Below are 19,004 nucleotides of genomic sequence, written 5' to 3'. Positions count from 1 at the left end.
CCTACGCTGATAAAAGCTAGGAAGGATGTGACAGCAAAACATCACCGCATATGGCGAAAATATGTTGCTTGGTGTGAGGCTATGAAGGCCCCAACAGAGGAATTTCAGCTGGGTCGATTTCTGCACTTCCTACAGTCAGGGGTGTCTATGGGCCTAAAATTGGGATCCATAAAAGTCCAGATTTCGGCCCTGTCTATTTTCTTTCAAAAAGAACTGGCTTCACTGGCTGAAGTTCAGACGTTTGTTAAGGGAGTGCTGCATATTCAGCCCCCTTTTGTGCCTCCAGTGGCACCTTGGGATCTCAACGTAGTGTTGGATTTCCTAAAATCACATTGGTTTGAGCCACTTCAGACCGTGGAGTTGAAGTATCTCACGTGGAAAGTGGTCATGCTTTTGGTCTTGGCTTCGGCTAGGCGTGTGTCAGAATTGGCGGCTTTGTCATGTAAAAGCCTTTATCTGATCTTCCATATGGACAGGGCAGAATTGAGGACTCGTCCCCAATTTCTCCCTAAGGTGGTATCAGCGTTTCATTTGAACCAACCTATTGTGGTGCCTGCGGCTACTCAGGACTTGGAGGATTCCAAGTTGCTGGACGTAGTCCGGGCCCTGAAAATCTATGTTTCCAGGACGGCTAGAGTCAGAAAAACTGACTCGCTGTTTATCCTGCATGCACCCAACAAGCTGGGTGCTCCTGCTTCTAAGCAGACTATTGCTCGCTGGATCTGTAGCACGATTCAACTTGCACATACTGCGGCTGGACTGCCGCATCCTAAATCAGTAAAAGCCCATTCCACGAGGAAGGTGGGCTCTTCTTGGGCGGCTGCCCGAGGGGTCTCGGCTTTACAACTTTGCCGAGCTGCTACCTGGTCGGGATCAAACACGTTTGCAAAATTCTACAAGTTTGATACCCTGGCTGAGGAGGACCTTGAGTTTGCTCATTCGGTGCTGCAGAGTCATCCGCACTCTCCCGCCCGTTTGGGAGCTTTGGTATAATCCCCATGGTCCTTACGGAGTACCCAGCATCCACTAGGACGTCAGAGAAATAAGAATTTACTCACTGGTAATTCTATTTCTCGTAGTCCGTAGTGGATGCTGGGAGCCCGTCCCAAGTGCGGACTTCTGCAATACTTGTATATAGTTATTGCTTAACTATAGGGTTATTGTTCTGAGCCATCTGTTGAATGAGGCTCAGCTATTGTTCATACTGTTAACTGGGTATAGTTATCACAAGTTGTACGGTGTGATTGGTGTGGCTGGTATGAGTCTTACCCTGGATTCCAAATCCTTTCCTAGTAATGTCAGCTCTTCCGGGCACAGTTTCCCTAACTGAGGTCTGGAGGAGGGGCATAGAGGGAGGAGCCAGTGCACACCAGATGTAGTACCTAATCTTTCTTTAAAGAGTGCCCAGTCTCCTGCGGAGCCCGTCTATTCCCCATGGTCCTTACGGAGTACCCAGCATCCACTACGGACTACGAGAAATAGAATTACCGGTGAGTAAATTCTTATTTCTCTGACGTCCTAGTGGATGCTGGGGACTCCGTCAGGACCATGGGGATTAGCGGCTCCGCAGGAGACAGGGCACAAAAATAAAGCTTTAGGATCAGGTGGTGTGCACTGGCTCCTCCCCCCATGACCCTCCTCCAAGCCTCAGTTAGGTTTTTGTGCCCGTCCGAGCAGGGTGCAATCTAGGTGGCTCTCCTAAAGAGCTGCTTAGAAAAAGTTTTTAGGTTTTTTATTTTACAGTGAGTCCTGCTGGCAACAGGCTCACTGCAACGAGGGACTTAGGGGAGAAGAAGTGAACTCACCTGCGTGCAGGATGGATTGGCTTCTTAGGCTACTGGACACCATTAGCTCCAGAGGGATCGAACACAGGCCCAGCCATGGAGTCCGGTCCCGGAGCCGCGCCGCCGACCCCCTTGCAGATGCCGAAAAGTGAAGAGGTCCAGAAACCGGCGGCAGAAGACTTTTCAGTCTTCATGAGGTAGCGCACAGCACTGCAGCTGTGCGCCATTGTTGTCACACACTTCACACCAGCGGTCACGGAGGGTGCAGGGCGCTGCGGGGGGCGCCCTGGGCAGCAATGAGAATACCTTGTTCTGGCTAAAAAATACACCACATATAGCCCCTGGGGCTATATGGATGTATTTAACCCCTGCCAGGTCTCACAAACACCGGAGAAGAGCCCGCCGAAATAGGGGGCGGGGCCTATCTCCTCAGCACACAGCGCCATTTTCCTGCTCAGCTCCGCTGCGAGGAAGGCTCCCAGGACTCTCCCCTGCACTGCACTACAGAAACAGGGTAAAACAGAGAGGGGGGGGCACTTTTTGGGCGTTTTTTGATATATTAAGCTGCTGTAAGGGAGACAACACTTCTATAGGGTTGTTCCTATATATTTATAGCGCTTGGGTGTGTGCTGGCAAACTCTCCCTCTGTCTCCCCAAAGGGCTAGTGGGGTCCTGTCTTCGATAAGAGCATTCCCTGTGTGTCTGCTGTGTGTCGGTACGTGTGTGTCGACATGTATGAGGACGATGTTGGTGTGGAGGCGGAGCAATTGCCGGTAATGGTGATGTCACCCCCTAGGGAGTCGACACCGGAATGGATGGCTTTGTTTATGGAATTACGTGATAATGTCAGCACATTACAAAAATCAGTTGACGACATGAGACGGCCGGCAAACCAGTTAGTACCTGTACAGGCGTCTCAGACACCGTCAGGGGCTGTAAAACGCCCTTTACCTCAGTCGGTCGACCCAGACACGGACACCGAATCTAGTGTCGACGGTGAAGAAACAAACGTATTTTCCAGTAGGGCCACACGTTATATGATCACGGCAATGAAGGAGGCTTTGCATATCTCTGATACTGCATGTACCACAAAAAGGGGTATTATGTGGGGTCTGAAAAAACTACCTGTAGTTTTTCCTGAATCAGAGGAATTGAATGAAGTGTGTGATGAAGCGTGGGTTAACCCCGATAGAAAACTGCTAATTTCAAAGAAGTTATTGGCATTATATCCTTTCCCGCCAGAGGTTAGGGCGCGCTGGGAAACACCCCCTAGGGTGGATAAGGCGCTCACACGCTTATCAAAACAAGTGGCGTTACCGTCTCCTGAAACGGCCGCCCTCAAGGATCCAGCGGATAGGAGGCTGGAAACTACCCTGAAAAGTATATACACTCATACTGGTGTTATACTGCGACCAGCCATCGCCTCTGCATGGATGTGCAGTGCTGGGGTGGTTTGGTCGGATTCCCTGACTGAAAATATTGATACCCTAGATAGGGACAGTATTTTATTGACTTTAGAGCAATTAAAGGATGCTTTTCTTTATATGCGAGATGCTCAGAGGGATATTTGCACTCTGGCATCGAGAGTAAGTGCGATGTCCATATCTGCCAGAAGAAGTTTATGGACGCGACAATGGTCAGGTGATGCGGATTCCAAACGGCATATGGAAGTATTGCCGTATAAGGGGGAGGAATTATTTGGGGTCGGTCTATCGGATTTGGTGGCCACGGCAACAGCCGGGAAATCCACCTTTTTACCTCAGATCCCCTCCCAACAGAAAAAGACACCGTCTTTTCAGCCGCAGTCCTTTCGTTCCTATAGGAACAAGCGGGCGAAAGGACAGTCATATTTGCCCCGAGGCAAAGGAAAGGGTAAGAGAGTGCACCAAGCAGCTTCTTCCCAGGAGCAGAAGCCCCCCCCCCGGCTTCTGCAAAGCCCTCAGCATGACGTTGGGGCTTTACAAGCGGACTCAGGGGCGGTGGGGGGTCGACTCAAGAATTTCAGCGCACAGTGGGCTCACTCACAGGTGGACCCCTGGATCCTGCAGATAGTATCTCAGGGTTACAGGTTGGAATTCGAGAAGTCTCCCCCTCGCCGGTTCCTAAAGTCTGCTCTGCCAACGTCTCCCTCAGACAGGGCGACGGTATTGGAAGCCATTCACAAGCTGTATTCTCAGCAGGTGATGGTCAAGGTACCCCTCCTACAACAGGGAAAGGGGTATTATTCCACACTATTTGTGGTACCGAAGCCGGACGGCTCGGTAAGACCTATTCTAAATCTGAAATCTTTGAACCTGTACATACAAAAATTCAAGTTCAAGATGGAGTCACTCAGAGCAGTGATAGCGAATCTGGAAGAAGGGGACTTTATGGTGTCCCTGGACATCAAGGATGCTTACCTGCATGTCCCAATTTGCCCTTCACATCAAGGGTACCTCAGGTTCGTGGTGCAAAACTGTCATTATCAGTTTCAGACGCTGCCGTTTGGATTGTCCACGGCACCTCGGGTCTTTACCAAGGTAATGGCCGAAATGATGTTTCTTCTGCGAAGAAAAGGCGTATTAATTATCCCTTACTTGGACGATCTCCTGATAAGGGCAAGGTCCAGGGAACAGCTGGGGGACGTAGTAGCACTAACCCAAGTAGTGCTGCAACAGCACTGGTGGATTCTGAATTTTCCAAAATCTCAATTGACCCCGACGACACGTCTGCTGTTCCTGGGAATGATTCTGGACACGGTTCAGAAAAAGGTGTTTCTTCCGGAGGAGAAAGCCAGGGAGTTATCCGAACTTGTCAGGAACCTCCTAAAACCAGGGAAAGTGTCTGTGCATCAATGCACAAGAGTCCTGGGAAAGATGGTGGCTTCTTACGAAGCGATTCCATTCGGCAGATTCCACGCACGAACTTTTCAGTGGGATCTGCTGGACAAATGGTCCGGATCGCATCTGCAGATGCATCAGCGGATAACCTTATCGCCACGGACAAGGGTGTCTCTTCTGTGGTGGTTGCAGAGTGCTCATCTGTTAGAGGGCCGCAGATTCGGCATACAGGACTGGGTCCTGGTGACCACGGATGCCAGTCTGAGAGGCTGGGGAGCGGTCACACAGGGAAGAAACTTCCAGGGAGTTATGGTCAAGCCTGGAGATGTCTCTTCACATAAATATACTGGAGCTAAGAGCGATTTACAATGCTCTAAGCCTGGCAAAACCCCTGCTTCAGGGTTAGCCGGTGTTGATCCAGTCGGACAACATCACGGCAGTCGCCCACGTAAACAGACAGGGCGGCACAAGAAGCAGGAGAGCAATGGCAGAAGCTGCAAGGATTCTTCGCTGGGTGGAAGATCATGTGATAGCACTGTCAGCAGTGTTCATTCCGGGAGTGGACAACTGGGAAGCAGACTTCCTCAGCAGACACGATCTACACCCGGGAGAGTGGGGACTTCATCCAGAAGTCTTCCACATGATTGTGAACCGTTGGGAAAAACCAAAGGTGGATATGATGGCGTCTCGCCTCAACAAAAAACTGGACAGGTATTGCGCCAGGTCAAGAGACCCTCAGGCAATAGCTGTGGACGCTCTGGTAACACCGTGGGTGTTCCAGTCAGTGTATGTGTTTCCTCCTCTGCCTCTCATACCAAAAGTACTGAGAATTATACGGCAAAGGGGAGTAAGAACGATACTCGTGGCTCCGGATTGGCCAAGAAGAACTTGGTACCCGGAACTTCAGGAGATGCTCACGGAAGATCCGTGGCCTCTACCTCTAAGACGGGACCTGCTTCAGCAGGGACCGTGTCTATTCCAAGACTTACCGCGGCTGCGTTTGACGGCATGGCGGTTGAACGCCGAATTCTAAGGGAAAAAGGCATTCCGGAAGAGGTCATTCCTACACTGGTAAAAGCCAGGAAGGAGGTGACTGCACAACATTATCACCGCATTTGGAGAAAATATGTTGCGTGGTGTGAGGCCAGGAAGGACCCCACGGAGGAATTTCAATTGGGTCGATTCCTACATTTCCTGCAAACAGGATTGTCTATGGGCCTCAAATTGGGGTCCATTAAGGTTCAAATTTCGGCCCTGTCGATTTTCTTCCAGAAAGAATTGGCTTCAGTTCCTGAAGTCCAGACTTTTGTAAAAGGAGTACTACATATACAGCCCCCGGTTGTGCCCCCAGTGGCTCCGTGGGACCTTAATGTAGTTTTGGATTTTCTCAAATCCCATTGGTTTGAGCCACTCAAATCGGTGGATTTGAAATATCTTACATGGAAAGTAACCATGCTACTGGCCCTGGCTTCAGCCAGGAGAGTGTCAGAATTGGCGGCTTTATCGTATAAAAGCCCATATCTGATTTTCCATTCGGACAGGGCAGAACTGCGGACGCGTCCTCAGTTTCTGCCTAAGGTGGTGTCAGCGTTTCACCTGAACCAGCCTATTGTGGTGCCTGCGGCTACTAGCGATTTGGAGGATTCCAAGTTGCTGGACGTTGTCAGGGCATTGAAAATATATATTTCAAGGACGGCTGGAGTCAGAAAATCTGACTCGCTGTTTATACTGTATGCACCCAACAAGCTGGGTGCTCCTGCTTCTAAGCAGACGATTGCTCGTTGGATTTGTAGCACAATTCAACTTGCACATTCTGTGGCAGGCCTGCCACAGCCTAAATCTGTCAAGGCCCATTCCACAAGGAAGGTGGGCTCATCCTGGGCGGCTGCCCGAGGGGTCTCGGCATTACAACTCTGCCGAGCAGCTACGTGGTCGGGGGAGAACACGTTTGTAAAATTCTACAAATTTGATACCCTGGCTAAGGAGGACCTGGAGTTCTCTCATTCGGTGCTGCAGAGTCATCCGCACTCTCCCGCCCGTTTGGGAGCTTTGGTATAATCCCCATGGTCCTGACGGAGTCCCCAGCATCCACTAGGACGTCAGAGAAAATAAGATTTTACTTACCGATAAATCTATTTCTCGTAGTCCGTAGTGGATGCTGGGCGCCCATCCCAAGTGCGGATTGTCTGCAATACTTGTACATAGTTATTGTTACAAAAAAATCGGGTTGTTATTTGTTGTGAGCCGTCTGTTCAGAGGCTCCTACGTTTGTCATACTGTTAACTGGGTTCAGATCACAAGTTGTACGGTGTGATTGGTGTGGCTGGTATGAGTCTTACCCGGGATTCAAAATCCTTCCTTATTGTGTACGCTCGTCCGGGCACAGTATCCTAACTGAGGCTTGGAGGAGGGTCATGGGGGAGGAGCCAGTGCACACCACCTGATCCTAAAGCTTTATTTTTGTGCCCTGTCTCCTGCGGAGCCGCTAATCCCCATGGTCCTGACGGAGTCCCCAGCATCCACTACGGACTACGAGAAATAGATTTATCGGTAAGTAAAATCTTATTTTTTCCTTTCAGCTTCTAAGGCTGCAAGGAAAAATCCTAGTTACACGCAGTGATGTAAGATCTAACTGAATAAGTCGTAGCCATCAACTAGCCTTGGGGGCTATTTGGATATGCCCGTAAGTGTAGCATACATTTACATGTAATATTTAAACTCTCTCATTTCACCACCCACATGCCACCTGAATGCCAATCGGACCACCCCACATACACCATCAACCAGTCAGACCACAATCGACTAAAGTGAGTTGGACACCTGGTGGCTGGTACACGTAGGGTGCAATGTACATAATAAAACACTGCCTGTTTAACGGGTAGCTCCTGGTAGTACAGGGCGTCACCAGCAGAGAATGCCAGAAAAAATTGGCCACCATCAAGGGAAAATGCAGCTTTCATGCTCAGGAAACACTGATGCAGGCATTTAAGCAAAACCACCACAAGCTAGAGATTACAGTCCGACTCTGCATGGTGGAAATCAGGAGAGAAGGAACCCAGGCTAAAGCTCGATCAGGGTTACGCAGGGTCTCGGGTGTTACTAGAGAGCTACATGCCTTAGCTCTGACACTCCTCTGCAGCTCTAACTGCCATGGATTCGAGGCCTGGTCCCCATAGAGCTGTTTATCGGGTAGGGCAATCCCATGGGGCAAAGGAGGTTCCAAATGTGATTCTTTCAGTCAGGACTGGAGACAACAAAAGCATTGTGCTGTGACCCCTAGCTAAACCGTGTCCATACTTCTTATTCACTTTGTACTGCTCTGAAATAGGGCAGCTTCTACCAACTGTCTGTTCCTACTGCTCTCACTACTTCTCCCACTTTAACGTTACATGTTTTCTATCATTTTAAATTCTGCATTATTTTTATAGGTTGGTCCCCTTATTATTAATTAAGGTAAAAGTTAAGCCCTTATGCCTCTCTGTATATTCTCGTAAGAGTTAACAATATGTAGCCCTGCCCCCCACCCCACCACCACCCACCACCCCCTCGTGCTGCTAAAACAGCTCTGAGGTTTGAGGCATGGACTCCACAAGACCTTTGAAGGTGTCTTGCAGCAGATCCTTTAAGTACTGTAAGTTGTGAGGTGGGGCTTCCATGGCTCGGACTTGTTTTACCAGCACATCCCACAGATGCTCAATCGGCTGGAGATGTGGGGAATTTGGAGGTCAAGTGAACACCTTAATCCATTCCTAAACAATCTTTGCAGTGTGTCAGGGCGTATTATCCTGCTGAAAGAGTCCAGTGAAATCAGGGAATGCTATTATCATGAAGGGGTGTACTTGATCTGCAGCAATGTTTAGGTAGGTTGTATATGTCTAAGTAACATCCACATGAATGCCAGGACCCAAGGTTTCCCATCAGAACATTGCCCAGAGCATCACATTGCCTCTGCTGACTTGCCTTCTTCTCATAGTGCATCCTGGTGCCATCTCTTACCCATGTAAATGACACACACACACCTGGCCATCCACATGATGTAAAAGAAAATGTGATTCATCAGACCATGCCACCACCTTCCATTGCTTCATGGTCCAGTTCTGATGCTCATGTGCCATTTGTAGGCACTTTTGACAGTGAACAGTGGTCAACATGAGCACTCCTAACTGGTTTGCAGGCTATTCAGCCCCATACACAGCTTAGATTGTAAGCTCGCAAGAGCAGGGACTTCTCTCCTCATGTGCCTTTCCTTTTCTTACTTACACTATATTATTCTCCATACTCCCTTTGATTGCACCTAGACCATGGTTTTCTATACCTGTCCTATATTGTCTTGAACTGTAAGTGTGGTTTTCTTGTTTGCTCATTTGATTATGTACTGTGTAATGGACCCTGCGGATCCCTTGTGGCGCCATATAAATAAAGGAAAATAATAATAATATACAGCAAGCTGCGATGCACTGTGTGCTCTGACTTTTTTAGTAATTTGTGTTACATTAGCATTTTTGTGGGATGGGACCAAACAGGCTAGCATTCGCTACCCACGTACATCAATTACATTCATGTGAATTTCCCCTAATGAGTCCTGGATGCTCATGAACTTTTTGTAGGTACTAGCCACTGCATACTGGGAACACCCCACCGGACCTGCCATTTTGAAAATGCATTGACCCAGTTGCCTATCCATCACATTTAGGACCTCGTCAAAGTTGCACAAATCCTAACACTTGCCCATTAATCTTTCTTCCAACACATCAACTTCAAAAACTGATTAACTTGCTGTCTAATACATCCCACCCCTTAACAGATGCCAATGTAATGAGATAATCCATGTGGCACACACAGTGCACTTGCACATCTGCAATTATGTCATCATGCAATTGTTCGCAATGATTTACTGTAATTTAAATCGGGATCCAAATTTATAATTGATATATAAATACATGACAGAAACATTCTGCCCTAATAAGCTTGCTTTCTTTTTTGTCCTGTAGGATGAAGGAAATATAAATGAGATTGCAATTACACACCATGTAAAGGAAGGATACGAGAAAGCGGACCCTTCACAATTTGAGCTTCTCAAGGTACTTGGACAAGGCTCATTCGGAAAGGTGAGTTTAGTTCGTTACTGTCCAACTTTTCTACTAAGGTATTTTTCTGTTACGTCCTAGAGCAGTGATGGCTAACCTTGACACTCCAGCTGCTGTTGAACTACACATCCCAGCATGCCCTGCATCAGTTTTAGCATGGCCAAATAACAAAACTGTAGCAGGGCATGCTGGGATATGTAGTTCAACAACAGCTGGAGTGTCAAGGTTAGCCATTACTGTCCTAGAGGATACTGGGGTTCCATTAGTACCATGGGGTATAGACAGGTCCACTAGGAGCCATGGGCACTTTAATAATTTTATAGTGTGGGCTGGCTCCATACTATATGCCCCTCCTACCAGACTCCGTTTCAGTTTAGAAAATGTGCCTGGAGGATCCAGTCACGCTTATGGAAGCTCCTCCAGAGTTTTCTGCATTTATTTTATGTTTGTTATTTCAGGCAGGGCTGATTGGCACCAGCCTGCCTGCTTTGTGAGACTTAGGGGGGTAAACGGCCCAACCTCTTGATGGGTTAATGGTCCCGTTCCCCGCTGACCGGACACTGAGCTCCTGAGGGAACTATTCGCAAGCCACACCACGGCAAGTGTACATTCCTGCAGCACGCCTCCACCCTTAACAAAGCAAGAAGAATGAAGAGTGGCGAGTACTAAGCTGGCGTCCCGGTTAGCGAGGCGCCAGCCACTTTGGCGTCATGAGGGTACGGAGACACACGGCTTCTAACCGGGGCAGAATGCGTCTTGGGACTCAGTTCACAGCTGCGTCTCAGTACTGTACACAGTACCCACACTGGCAAAAACAACCTTAAAATGGTGTTCTCTCCATTTTAAGCACCAGATTACCTCAGCCAGTATAAAAAAAGCGGGAAGACCACTCGCCATTGAAGGGACGGTGGCTTCACTATGAGAGTATCCAGCAGGCCACCAGTATCATTTTCCCTCTGCAGTGGACACGGACGCTGACTGACAGGGACGCGCAGACCCTCCGAAGTGACTCCAGTTTACCTCACCGATACCAGGGGGTCATAGCGGGGGGGAGCGACTATTAGTGTACTAAGTCCCCTATCAGGGTACTTAGTCTGCGACCCGGCTAAGCTTGGCATTAGCGATAAGGGCGCGGTGAGGGCTGGCTCCAAATAACTCTGTCTCCCCCTGAAGGGCTCTTTGTGGGTTTAATTGTGCTTAACCCTTTCCTGTGTGTGTGTGTTTTGACACATTTACATTATGTCAGGCAAAGAGTGTGTTTCTTGTACAGCAGAGTGTTCCTCTTCACCAGGGGGCTCACTACTGGGTGCTCAGGGCAGTGCACCTTCCCAGAATAGCGGGGCTGAACTGGAGTGGGTTAATTCCATTAAAGGAATGATCTCCAATATTTTTACGAAATTATCCCGCAATGAGAAAGAGACGCAGTACTTAAGACAGACTGTAGATGAGTTTATGAATAGAAACTCAGTCCCCAAACCAGCGTCTTAATCCCCCTCCTATTTGTCTACAAAAACAATCTCTGGCCCGTATCCTGCAGTCTGACTCTGACAGGTCAGACATGGAGGAGGGTGAGGTGAATTTGGAGGGGGTAGGGGGATGCTACTCTGTCACAGAGAATAGAGGCTCTTATAGAGGCTATCAGAGATGTTCTACAAATTCCTGATAAGGTGTCAGAGGAGTGTGAGGAATCTTATTTTAATGTAAAAAAGAAGTCCTCGGTCACTTTTCCTGTGTCAAAGGAATTGAATACCCTGTTTGAAGAACCGTGGGTTAATCCAGATAAGAAATTTCAAATCCCTGAAAGGTTGCTCTCATCTTTTAATTTTCTGCTATAGAATAGGAAAAAATGGGAAAATCCACCAATAGTGGACGCATCAGTCTCTAGGCTGTCACGAAAAATTGTATTGCCTCTCCCTGGTGGAGCCTCCCTAAAAGACACGGCTGATTGTAAAATTGAGACTACACTCAAATCATTGTACACAGCCCTGTGGGTGGCCCAGAGACCCACTATTGCATGTGGGTGGATCACAAAAGCCATTGCTAAATGATCAGGTAACCTAATTGAGGGGTAAGATTCCTTGTCTAGGGGGGATGTTGTTTTACTCCTGCAGCATATACAGGACTCTGTGAACTTTATGGTGGAAGCCATAAAAAGATAGGCTTGCTTAATGCATGCACCACCGCTATGGCAGTGTCAGCACGCAGGGCCTTATGGCTACGCCAGTGGACTGCTGACGCGGACTCCAGGAAAGTTGTGAAAGGCCAACCATTCACAGGCGAGGCCTTATTTGGAGATGAACTAGACAAATGGATCTCCAATGCTACTGCGGGTAAGTCTATGAATCTTCCTTCCGCAGCTCCCCCAGCCAAGAATGCTTATTCAGCATCAAATTTACAGTCCTTTCGGACGACCAAGTTTAAGGGCAAATCCAGAGGTGCTTCTATGGCCTCCATAGGCGCAAGAGGTAAACCACGCAAACCAGCAACTGCAGAGCTCAGGCTCTGCCTCCTCAAATCCTTCAGCATGACTGTTGACCGTGATGCCTGGAAGGCTGTCAGATGGGAGCCCAACTAAGATTCTTCAGTCACATCTGGTCAAGTTCGTGCCAGGATCCCTGGGTCATAGATCTTATTTCCCAGGGCTACAGACTGGAGTTCCAAGAGCTCCCACCTCACAGATTCTTCAAATCAGGCTTACCAGTTTCACAAGAGGCAAGTATGACTTTACAGCATGCCATCCAAAAACTGGTACAGACTTGCATCATTGTTCCAGTTCCACCTCATCTGCAAAACAAGGGGTACTATTCCAACTTGTTTGTAGTAACGAAACCGGATGGTTCGATAAGGCCGATTTTAAACCTCATGTCCTTGAACCCGTTCTTAAGAGTGTTCAAATTCAAGATGGAGTCTCTGAGAGTGGTGATCTCAGGTCTGGAGGAGGGGGAATTCCTAGTGTCTCTGGATATCAAGGATGCATACCTTCACATTCCGATCTGGCCGCCTCATTAGGCTTATCTACGGTTTGCACTGCAGGACTGTCACTACCAGTTCCAGGCCCTGCCTTTTGGGTCTCCACGGCACCGAGGGTGTTCACCAAAGTGATGACAAAGATGATGTTTCTACTTCACAAACGGAGTGAATATAATTCACCTGGACCTGGACGATCTTCTGCTAAAGGCACCGTCCAGGGAGAGGTTTCTGGACAGCATTGGTCTCTCAACCAAACTTCTCCAAGATCACGGGTGGATTCTGAACCTTTCGAAATCTCACCTAGAACCAACACGGAGGCTTCCATTCCTGGGAATGATACTGGACACAGAGTCACAGAAGGTGTTCCTTCCGTTGGAAAAGGCATTGGTAATCCAGTTGATGGTTTCGGATGTCCTGAAGCCAACCCGGATATATGTGCATCTATGCATCCGCCTTCTGGGGAAAATTGTGGCCCTCACGCAAGACCCTTCCAGCTCGATCTGTTGGACAAATGGTCCGGATCGCATCTTCACATGCACCGGAGTATCCGTCTGTTGCCAGGACCCAGGATCTCCCTTCTGTGGTGGTTACAGACTTCTCACCTCGTCGAGGGTCAGAGGTTCAGAATTCAGAACTGGATTCTGTTAACCACGGACGCAAGCCTCAGAAGTTGGGAAGCAGTCACCCAGGGGGTGCAGTTTCAAGGAAGTTGGTTGAGTCAGGAACTCATCCTTCCAATCACATTCTGTAACTCAGGGCCATATAAAACGCCCTTCTGCAGGCCTCACATCATCTTCAGTATCGGGCCATTCAGGTCCAGTCGGACAATGTGACGGCAGTAACGTACATAAACCAACGGGGCGGAAAGAAAAGCAGAGCAGCAATGTCAGAGGTGTCATGAATTCTCCTCTGGGCAGATTAAAACGCTGTTGCGTTGTCAGCGGTCTTCATTCCGGGTGTAGTCAACTGGGAAGCAGACTTCCTCAGCAGACACGACCTGCACCCGGGGTGTGGTGCCTTCACCCGGTAGTGTTCAGGTGCTTGACACGTCGGTAGGGATATCCACAAATCGTCATGATGGCCTCTTGTCTCAACTAGAAACTCAAGCGGTATTGTTCCAGGTTGAGAGACCCACAGGCAGTGGCGGTAGACGCTCTGAAAGATTCCATGGTCTATCAGATGGTGTACGTATTTCCTCCACTTCCTCTGATTCCAAGAATTCTAAAGCGAATAAAAAGGGAAAAGGTTCAAGCAATACTCATTGCTCCGGACTGGCCAAGAAGGGCCTGGTACGCTGACCTCTGGAGATGCTTCTTGAAGATCCGTGGCCTCTACCTCTTAGCGAGGATCTTCTGCAACAGGGCCTGTTCGTCTATCAGGACTTACCGCGGCTACGTTTGACGGCATAGAAGTTGAACTGCTGATTCTAGCCAGAAGAAGGATCCTTAACAAAGTTATCCCAACTATGATCCAAGCCAGGAAGGGGTTAACGTGTAAACATTACCATGGTATTTGGAAGAAATACGTCTCTTGATGTGAGAGCAGAAATTATTATGTGGGCAGGTGTTGATGTGGGCCTACGTCTAGGCTCCATAAAAGTCCAGATTTCAGCCTCAGAAGCAATTGGCTTCTCTCCCTGAGGTACAGACATTCTTGAAAGGTGTTCTACACATCCAACCTCTCTTTGTGCCTCCCACGGCACCTTGGTATGTCAGTTTGGTTCTGCAGTTCCTCCAACCGGACTGGTTTGAACCGTTACAGGAGGTGGACGTAAAATATCTTGCGTGGAAGACCGTCACAGTATTGACCTTGGCTTCAGCAAGACATGTGTTGGAGCTGGGGGCTTTGTCTCACAAAAGCCCCTATTTAATTTTCCATGAGGACAAAGTTGAGCTCAGAACTTGTCAGCAATTTCTTCCTAAAGTGGTATCTGCGTTTCACATGAACCAACCTATTGTGGTTCCGGTTGTTACCGACACCTCTGCTACTTCAAAGTCTTTGGATGTTGTGAGGGCTTTGAAGGTGTATGTAAAGCGAACAGCTCGTCACAGAAAATCGGACTCGCTGTTTGTTCTTTATGATCCCAATAAAATTGGGTGCCCTGCTTCAAAGCAGACAATTGCATGCTGGATCAGGCTTACTATCCAGCACGCTTATTCCACGGCAGGTTTGCATGTACAAAATCTGTACAAGCCCACTCTACTAGGTCAGTGGGTTCTTCCTCGGCGGCTGCCTGGGGTGTCTTGGCTTTACAGCTTTGCCGTGCATGCTACTTGGTCTGGTTCGAACACGTTTGATAAGTTCTACAAGTTCGATACTTTGGCCTCTGAGGACCTTCAGTTTGGTCAGTCAGTTCTGCAGGAGCCTCAGCTTTCTCCCACACGGTTTGGGAGCTTTGGTACATCCCCATGGTACTAAAAATGGGCAGCAAAATGGAGAATGCGCTTCAATACAGATAAGTGTAAGGTAATGCACTGTGGTAACACGAACAAAAATACACCTACCTACTAAATGGGGTAAAATTAGGGGATTCTGTACTGGAAAAGGACTTAGGCGTCCTCATATATAGAAAACTAAGCAGTAGTACCCAAAATAGGACTGCAGCAAAGAAGGCTAATAAGATATTAGCATGCATAAAACGGGGAATTGATGCTAGGGACAAGAGTATTATATTCCCGTTATATAAATCACTTGTGAGGCCACACCTTGAATACTGTGTACAATTCTGGGCACCTTACTACAAAAAGGATATCCTGGACCTAGAAAAGGTTCAAAGGCGGGCGACCAAACTAATTAAGGGTATGGAGATGCTGTAATACGGGGAAAGGCTTGCAAGACTAGGCATGTTTACACTGGAAAAGAGGAGATTAAGAGGGGACATGATCAACATTTACAAATATATAAGGGGACATTATACAGATCTTGCGCAGGACCTGTTTTTGGTTAGATCAGCACAGAGAACTCGTGGACACACTCTCAGGTTAGAGGAGAGGAGATTCCACACAATACGGCGTAAAGACTTTTTTACGGTAAGGACGATACGTGTTTGGAATTCCCTGCCTGAGGGAGTTGTAATGGCAGACTCAGTCAACACCTTTAAGAATGGGTTAGATAAATTCCTAATGGATAAGGATATCCAGGGTTACGGGGCATAATCACGCACTATGGTTATTATAAAAAAGAGCGTTAAAACGTAACGGCAGTCATCAACTTCAGTCAAAATTTTCTACAAAATAATCGTGCATAGGAGACCACAAATAGGTTGAACTCGATGGACAATTGTCTTTTTTCAACCTTAGATACTATGTTAAATGGAACCCCAGTATCCTCTAGGACGTAAGAGAAAATAGGATTTTAATTACCTACCAGTAAATCCTTTTCTCGTAGTCCGTAGAGGATACTGGGCGCCCGCCCGGTGCTTCGTTTTTCCTGCACTGTTACTTAGTTAAGTAATGTTGGTTCAGCCGTTGCTGTTCCTGTTTCAAGTTTGGTTAGCTTGGCTTTCCTCTTGTTGTGTGTGTGTTATGGTTTGGAATCTCACCACTATCCTTATCTATCCTTCTCTCAAAGTATGTCTGTCTCCTCGGGCACAGTTTCCTAGACTGAGTCGGTAGGTGGGGCATAGAGGGAGGAGCCAGCCCATACTATCAAATTCATAAAGTGCCCGTGGACCCGTCTATACCCATGGTACTAAAGGGAACCCCAGTATCCTCTACAGACTATGAGAAAATGATTTACCAGTAGGTAATTAAAATCCAATTTTCCCTGTCTGAGGCAATCATTAGACCAGCCATGGCTTCAGCCTTGATGGCAAAAGCAGTGGCTTCCTGGGCTGATGCACTGGAAGGGGATCTTTCCGTAGCATCTAGAGAGCAACAATCCCATGTTGCACTTATCAAACAGGCTACAATGTTTTTAAAAGAATCAGCCTTGGATATGGGTACAATGCCTCTGAGGCAGCAGCAGTAGCCGCTCGCAGAGCAGTTTGGCTTCGTACATGGAAAGCTGATTCAGAATCCAAAAGGTTTTGGAGTCTTCTTTTTGGTTAAGAATTAAACAGTATTTTGGAGTCAGAATCATACTCCAATAAAGTGAAGTTTCCTTCCACATACAAATTCAAGCCTAAAATTCCAGCTTTTCGGTCTCAAGGGAAAGGAAAAGGCGATGGCAAACAGTCCCAATACAACAAATCTGGTAAGACTAAAAAGTATTGGGCTACCAGAGGACCGGCTTCTAAAACAGAAGATAAGCCATCAGCCTGATGGTGGGGGCCTCCACCTGGGGTATCCCAGGGTGGGGGGGTTGACTTCTTCAATTTGCACAGATCTGGCAGCAGTCTACCACAGATGCCCGGGCTTAAGTAGCGGTATCTCTCGGTTATGCATTTGCTTTCAAGAAACGTCCTCCTCAAAGGTTTTTTTGTACCAGCCCGTCTTTAGTAGAGAGGAAGGCCAGGGCTTTGCAAGAGGCAGTTCAGAAATTGCTTCAGTCAGGAGTAATCATTCCAGTTCCTCCTACACAACGAGGACAACCCCTTACTCCAACCTGTTTCTACTCCAGAAACCAAATGGGTCGTTCCGGCCCATACTCAATCTCAAAGTGCTGAACAACTACATTTGGGTGCCTCCGTTTCATATGAAGACTTTTTGGCCATGGAGCCGGGGGATTTTATGGTATCCCTGGATATCCAGGACGCTTACCTACATGTTCCTATAGTACTGTCCCATCAGCGCTATCTCAGGTTTGCTATCCTCCAGCAACATTTACAGTTTCATGCCCTACCATTTTGACTGGCCATAGCTCTCAGAGTATTCACCAAGATTATGGTGGTAATGGCAGCCTATCTCCGTCAACAGGGGATAAGAATTTTTCCATACCTCGGCGACTTCTTAATCCTTTGACAATTTCAGAAATTGCTTCATTGCCATCTGCAACAGACAATAGATTGTCTGCAGAGACACGGTTGGCTCATAAATTGGGCAAAGTCATCCCTGGTTCCGTCACAACGGATGACTCACTTGGGGTTTGTGTTGGTTTCAGGGCTTCAGAGAGTAATTTTACCTCTGAAAAAAATATCCAAGATTCAGTCAAGGATTCAGGAGCTAAGGTATCCATTCACGCGGCAGTACATGTGATAGGTTTGTTGGTGTTGACATTCAACATGGTGGCGTATGCTCAGTTCTACTGGAGGCCTCTACAATATCTTATTCTTTCCAAATGGAATGGGTTACATCAGACAGTAAAAACTCGGAATATGGTTCTTCCTCTGAAAGTAAAGAGGTCATTAGCCTGGTGGCTGCAGACATCCCATCTGGACAAAGGGAGACCCTTTTGGATATCCGATTTGGAGATTCTGACAACCGATGCCAGCCTTCAGGGCTGGAGAGCGGTGTCAGGAAGGAGTTGCTTCCAGGAGCAGTGGACCAAGGAAGAAGGTTGCCTGCCAATAAATATATTGGAACTTCGGGCCATATATATGACACTTATTGAGGCAGAAGACATTCTTCAGGGGAAACCAGTTCAAATCCGCTCGGACATTGCAACGGCAGTAGTGTACCTCAACCATCATGGAGGAACTTGCAGCCAAAAATGAAATGAAGGAGGTAAGTCACATGTTAAAGTGGGCGTAACTTCATCATCCAGCCTTGTCCTCAGTGTTCATTCCGGGAGTCCTAAAGTGGGATGCGGATTTTCTCAGTCGACACGCCATTCATGCAAACAAATGGGCTTTACACCCCTAGGTCTTCCAAACTCTGGTAGAAAAGTGGGGGTTACCGGAGATAGATCTCATGGCATCCAGTCAGAACAACAAAGTTCCCTCATACGTGTCAAGAACCAAGGATCCCAAAGCGACCTTTGTGGATGCCCTGTCAGTGAGATGGGACTTTCGTCTGGCCTGTGTGTTTCCACCAATCGCCCTTTTACCCAGGGTAATGCGAAAGGCACAAAACACGGAAGGGGCACCGTGATACTAATAGCTCCGGCTTGGCCCAGAAGACATTGGTACACAGATCTGCAGAGGCTGTCGATGGATGCTCCATTCCTACTCCCGCAATGTCCAGATCTACTGTCTCAGGGTCCTTGCTATCACAAGCAAAGGATCGACTGTCATTGACGGCGTGGGTCTTGAGACTTCCTGAAAGTAAGAGGATTTTCACAACAGGTAATTCAAGCAATGCTCAGAGCAAGGAAACCTTCCTCAGCTCGCATTTATCACCGAATATGGCAAGCCTATATTCAGTGGTGCAGTGACCGGTAATTTGACCCTAGGTCTTTCAGAGTTTCCAGAGTCCTAGCATTCCTTCAGGCAGGAATGGACAAAGGTTTACAGGTGGCTTCCTTGA

General features: G+C 47.8%; 1 protein-coding gene across 2 annotated transcripts in view; it reads left to right on the top strand.

Annotated features, from left to right (window-relative positions):
• Positions 1-19,004, top strand: part of RPS6KA3 (ribosomal protein S6 kinase A3) — a 357,052-nt gene that overhangs the window by 202,487 nt on the left and 135,561 nt on the right. For both annotated transcript variants that reach the window (XM_063955757.1, XM_063955758.1), the window contains one exon: positions 9,595-9,711. In XM_063955757.1, coding sequence (XP_063811827.1) covers positions 9,595-9,711 — 117 coding nt within the window. The remainder of the gene's footprint in view (positions 1-9,594; positions 9,712-19,004) is intronic.

The sequence above is a fragment of the Pseudophryne corroboree genome, chromosome 2 (assembly GCF_028390025.1).
Source record: "Pseudophryne corroboree isolate aPseCor3 chromosome 2, aPseCor3.hap2, whole genome shotgun sequence".
Classification (NCBI taxonomy): domain Eukaryota; kingdom Metazoa; phylum Chordata; class Amphibia; order Anura; family Myobatrachidae; genus Pseudophryne; species Pseudophryne corroboree.
This window is presented reverse-complemented; position numbering and strand designations above follow the sequence as displayed.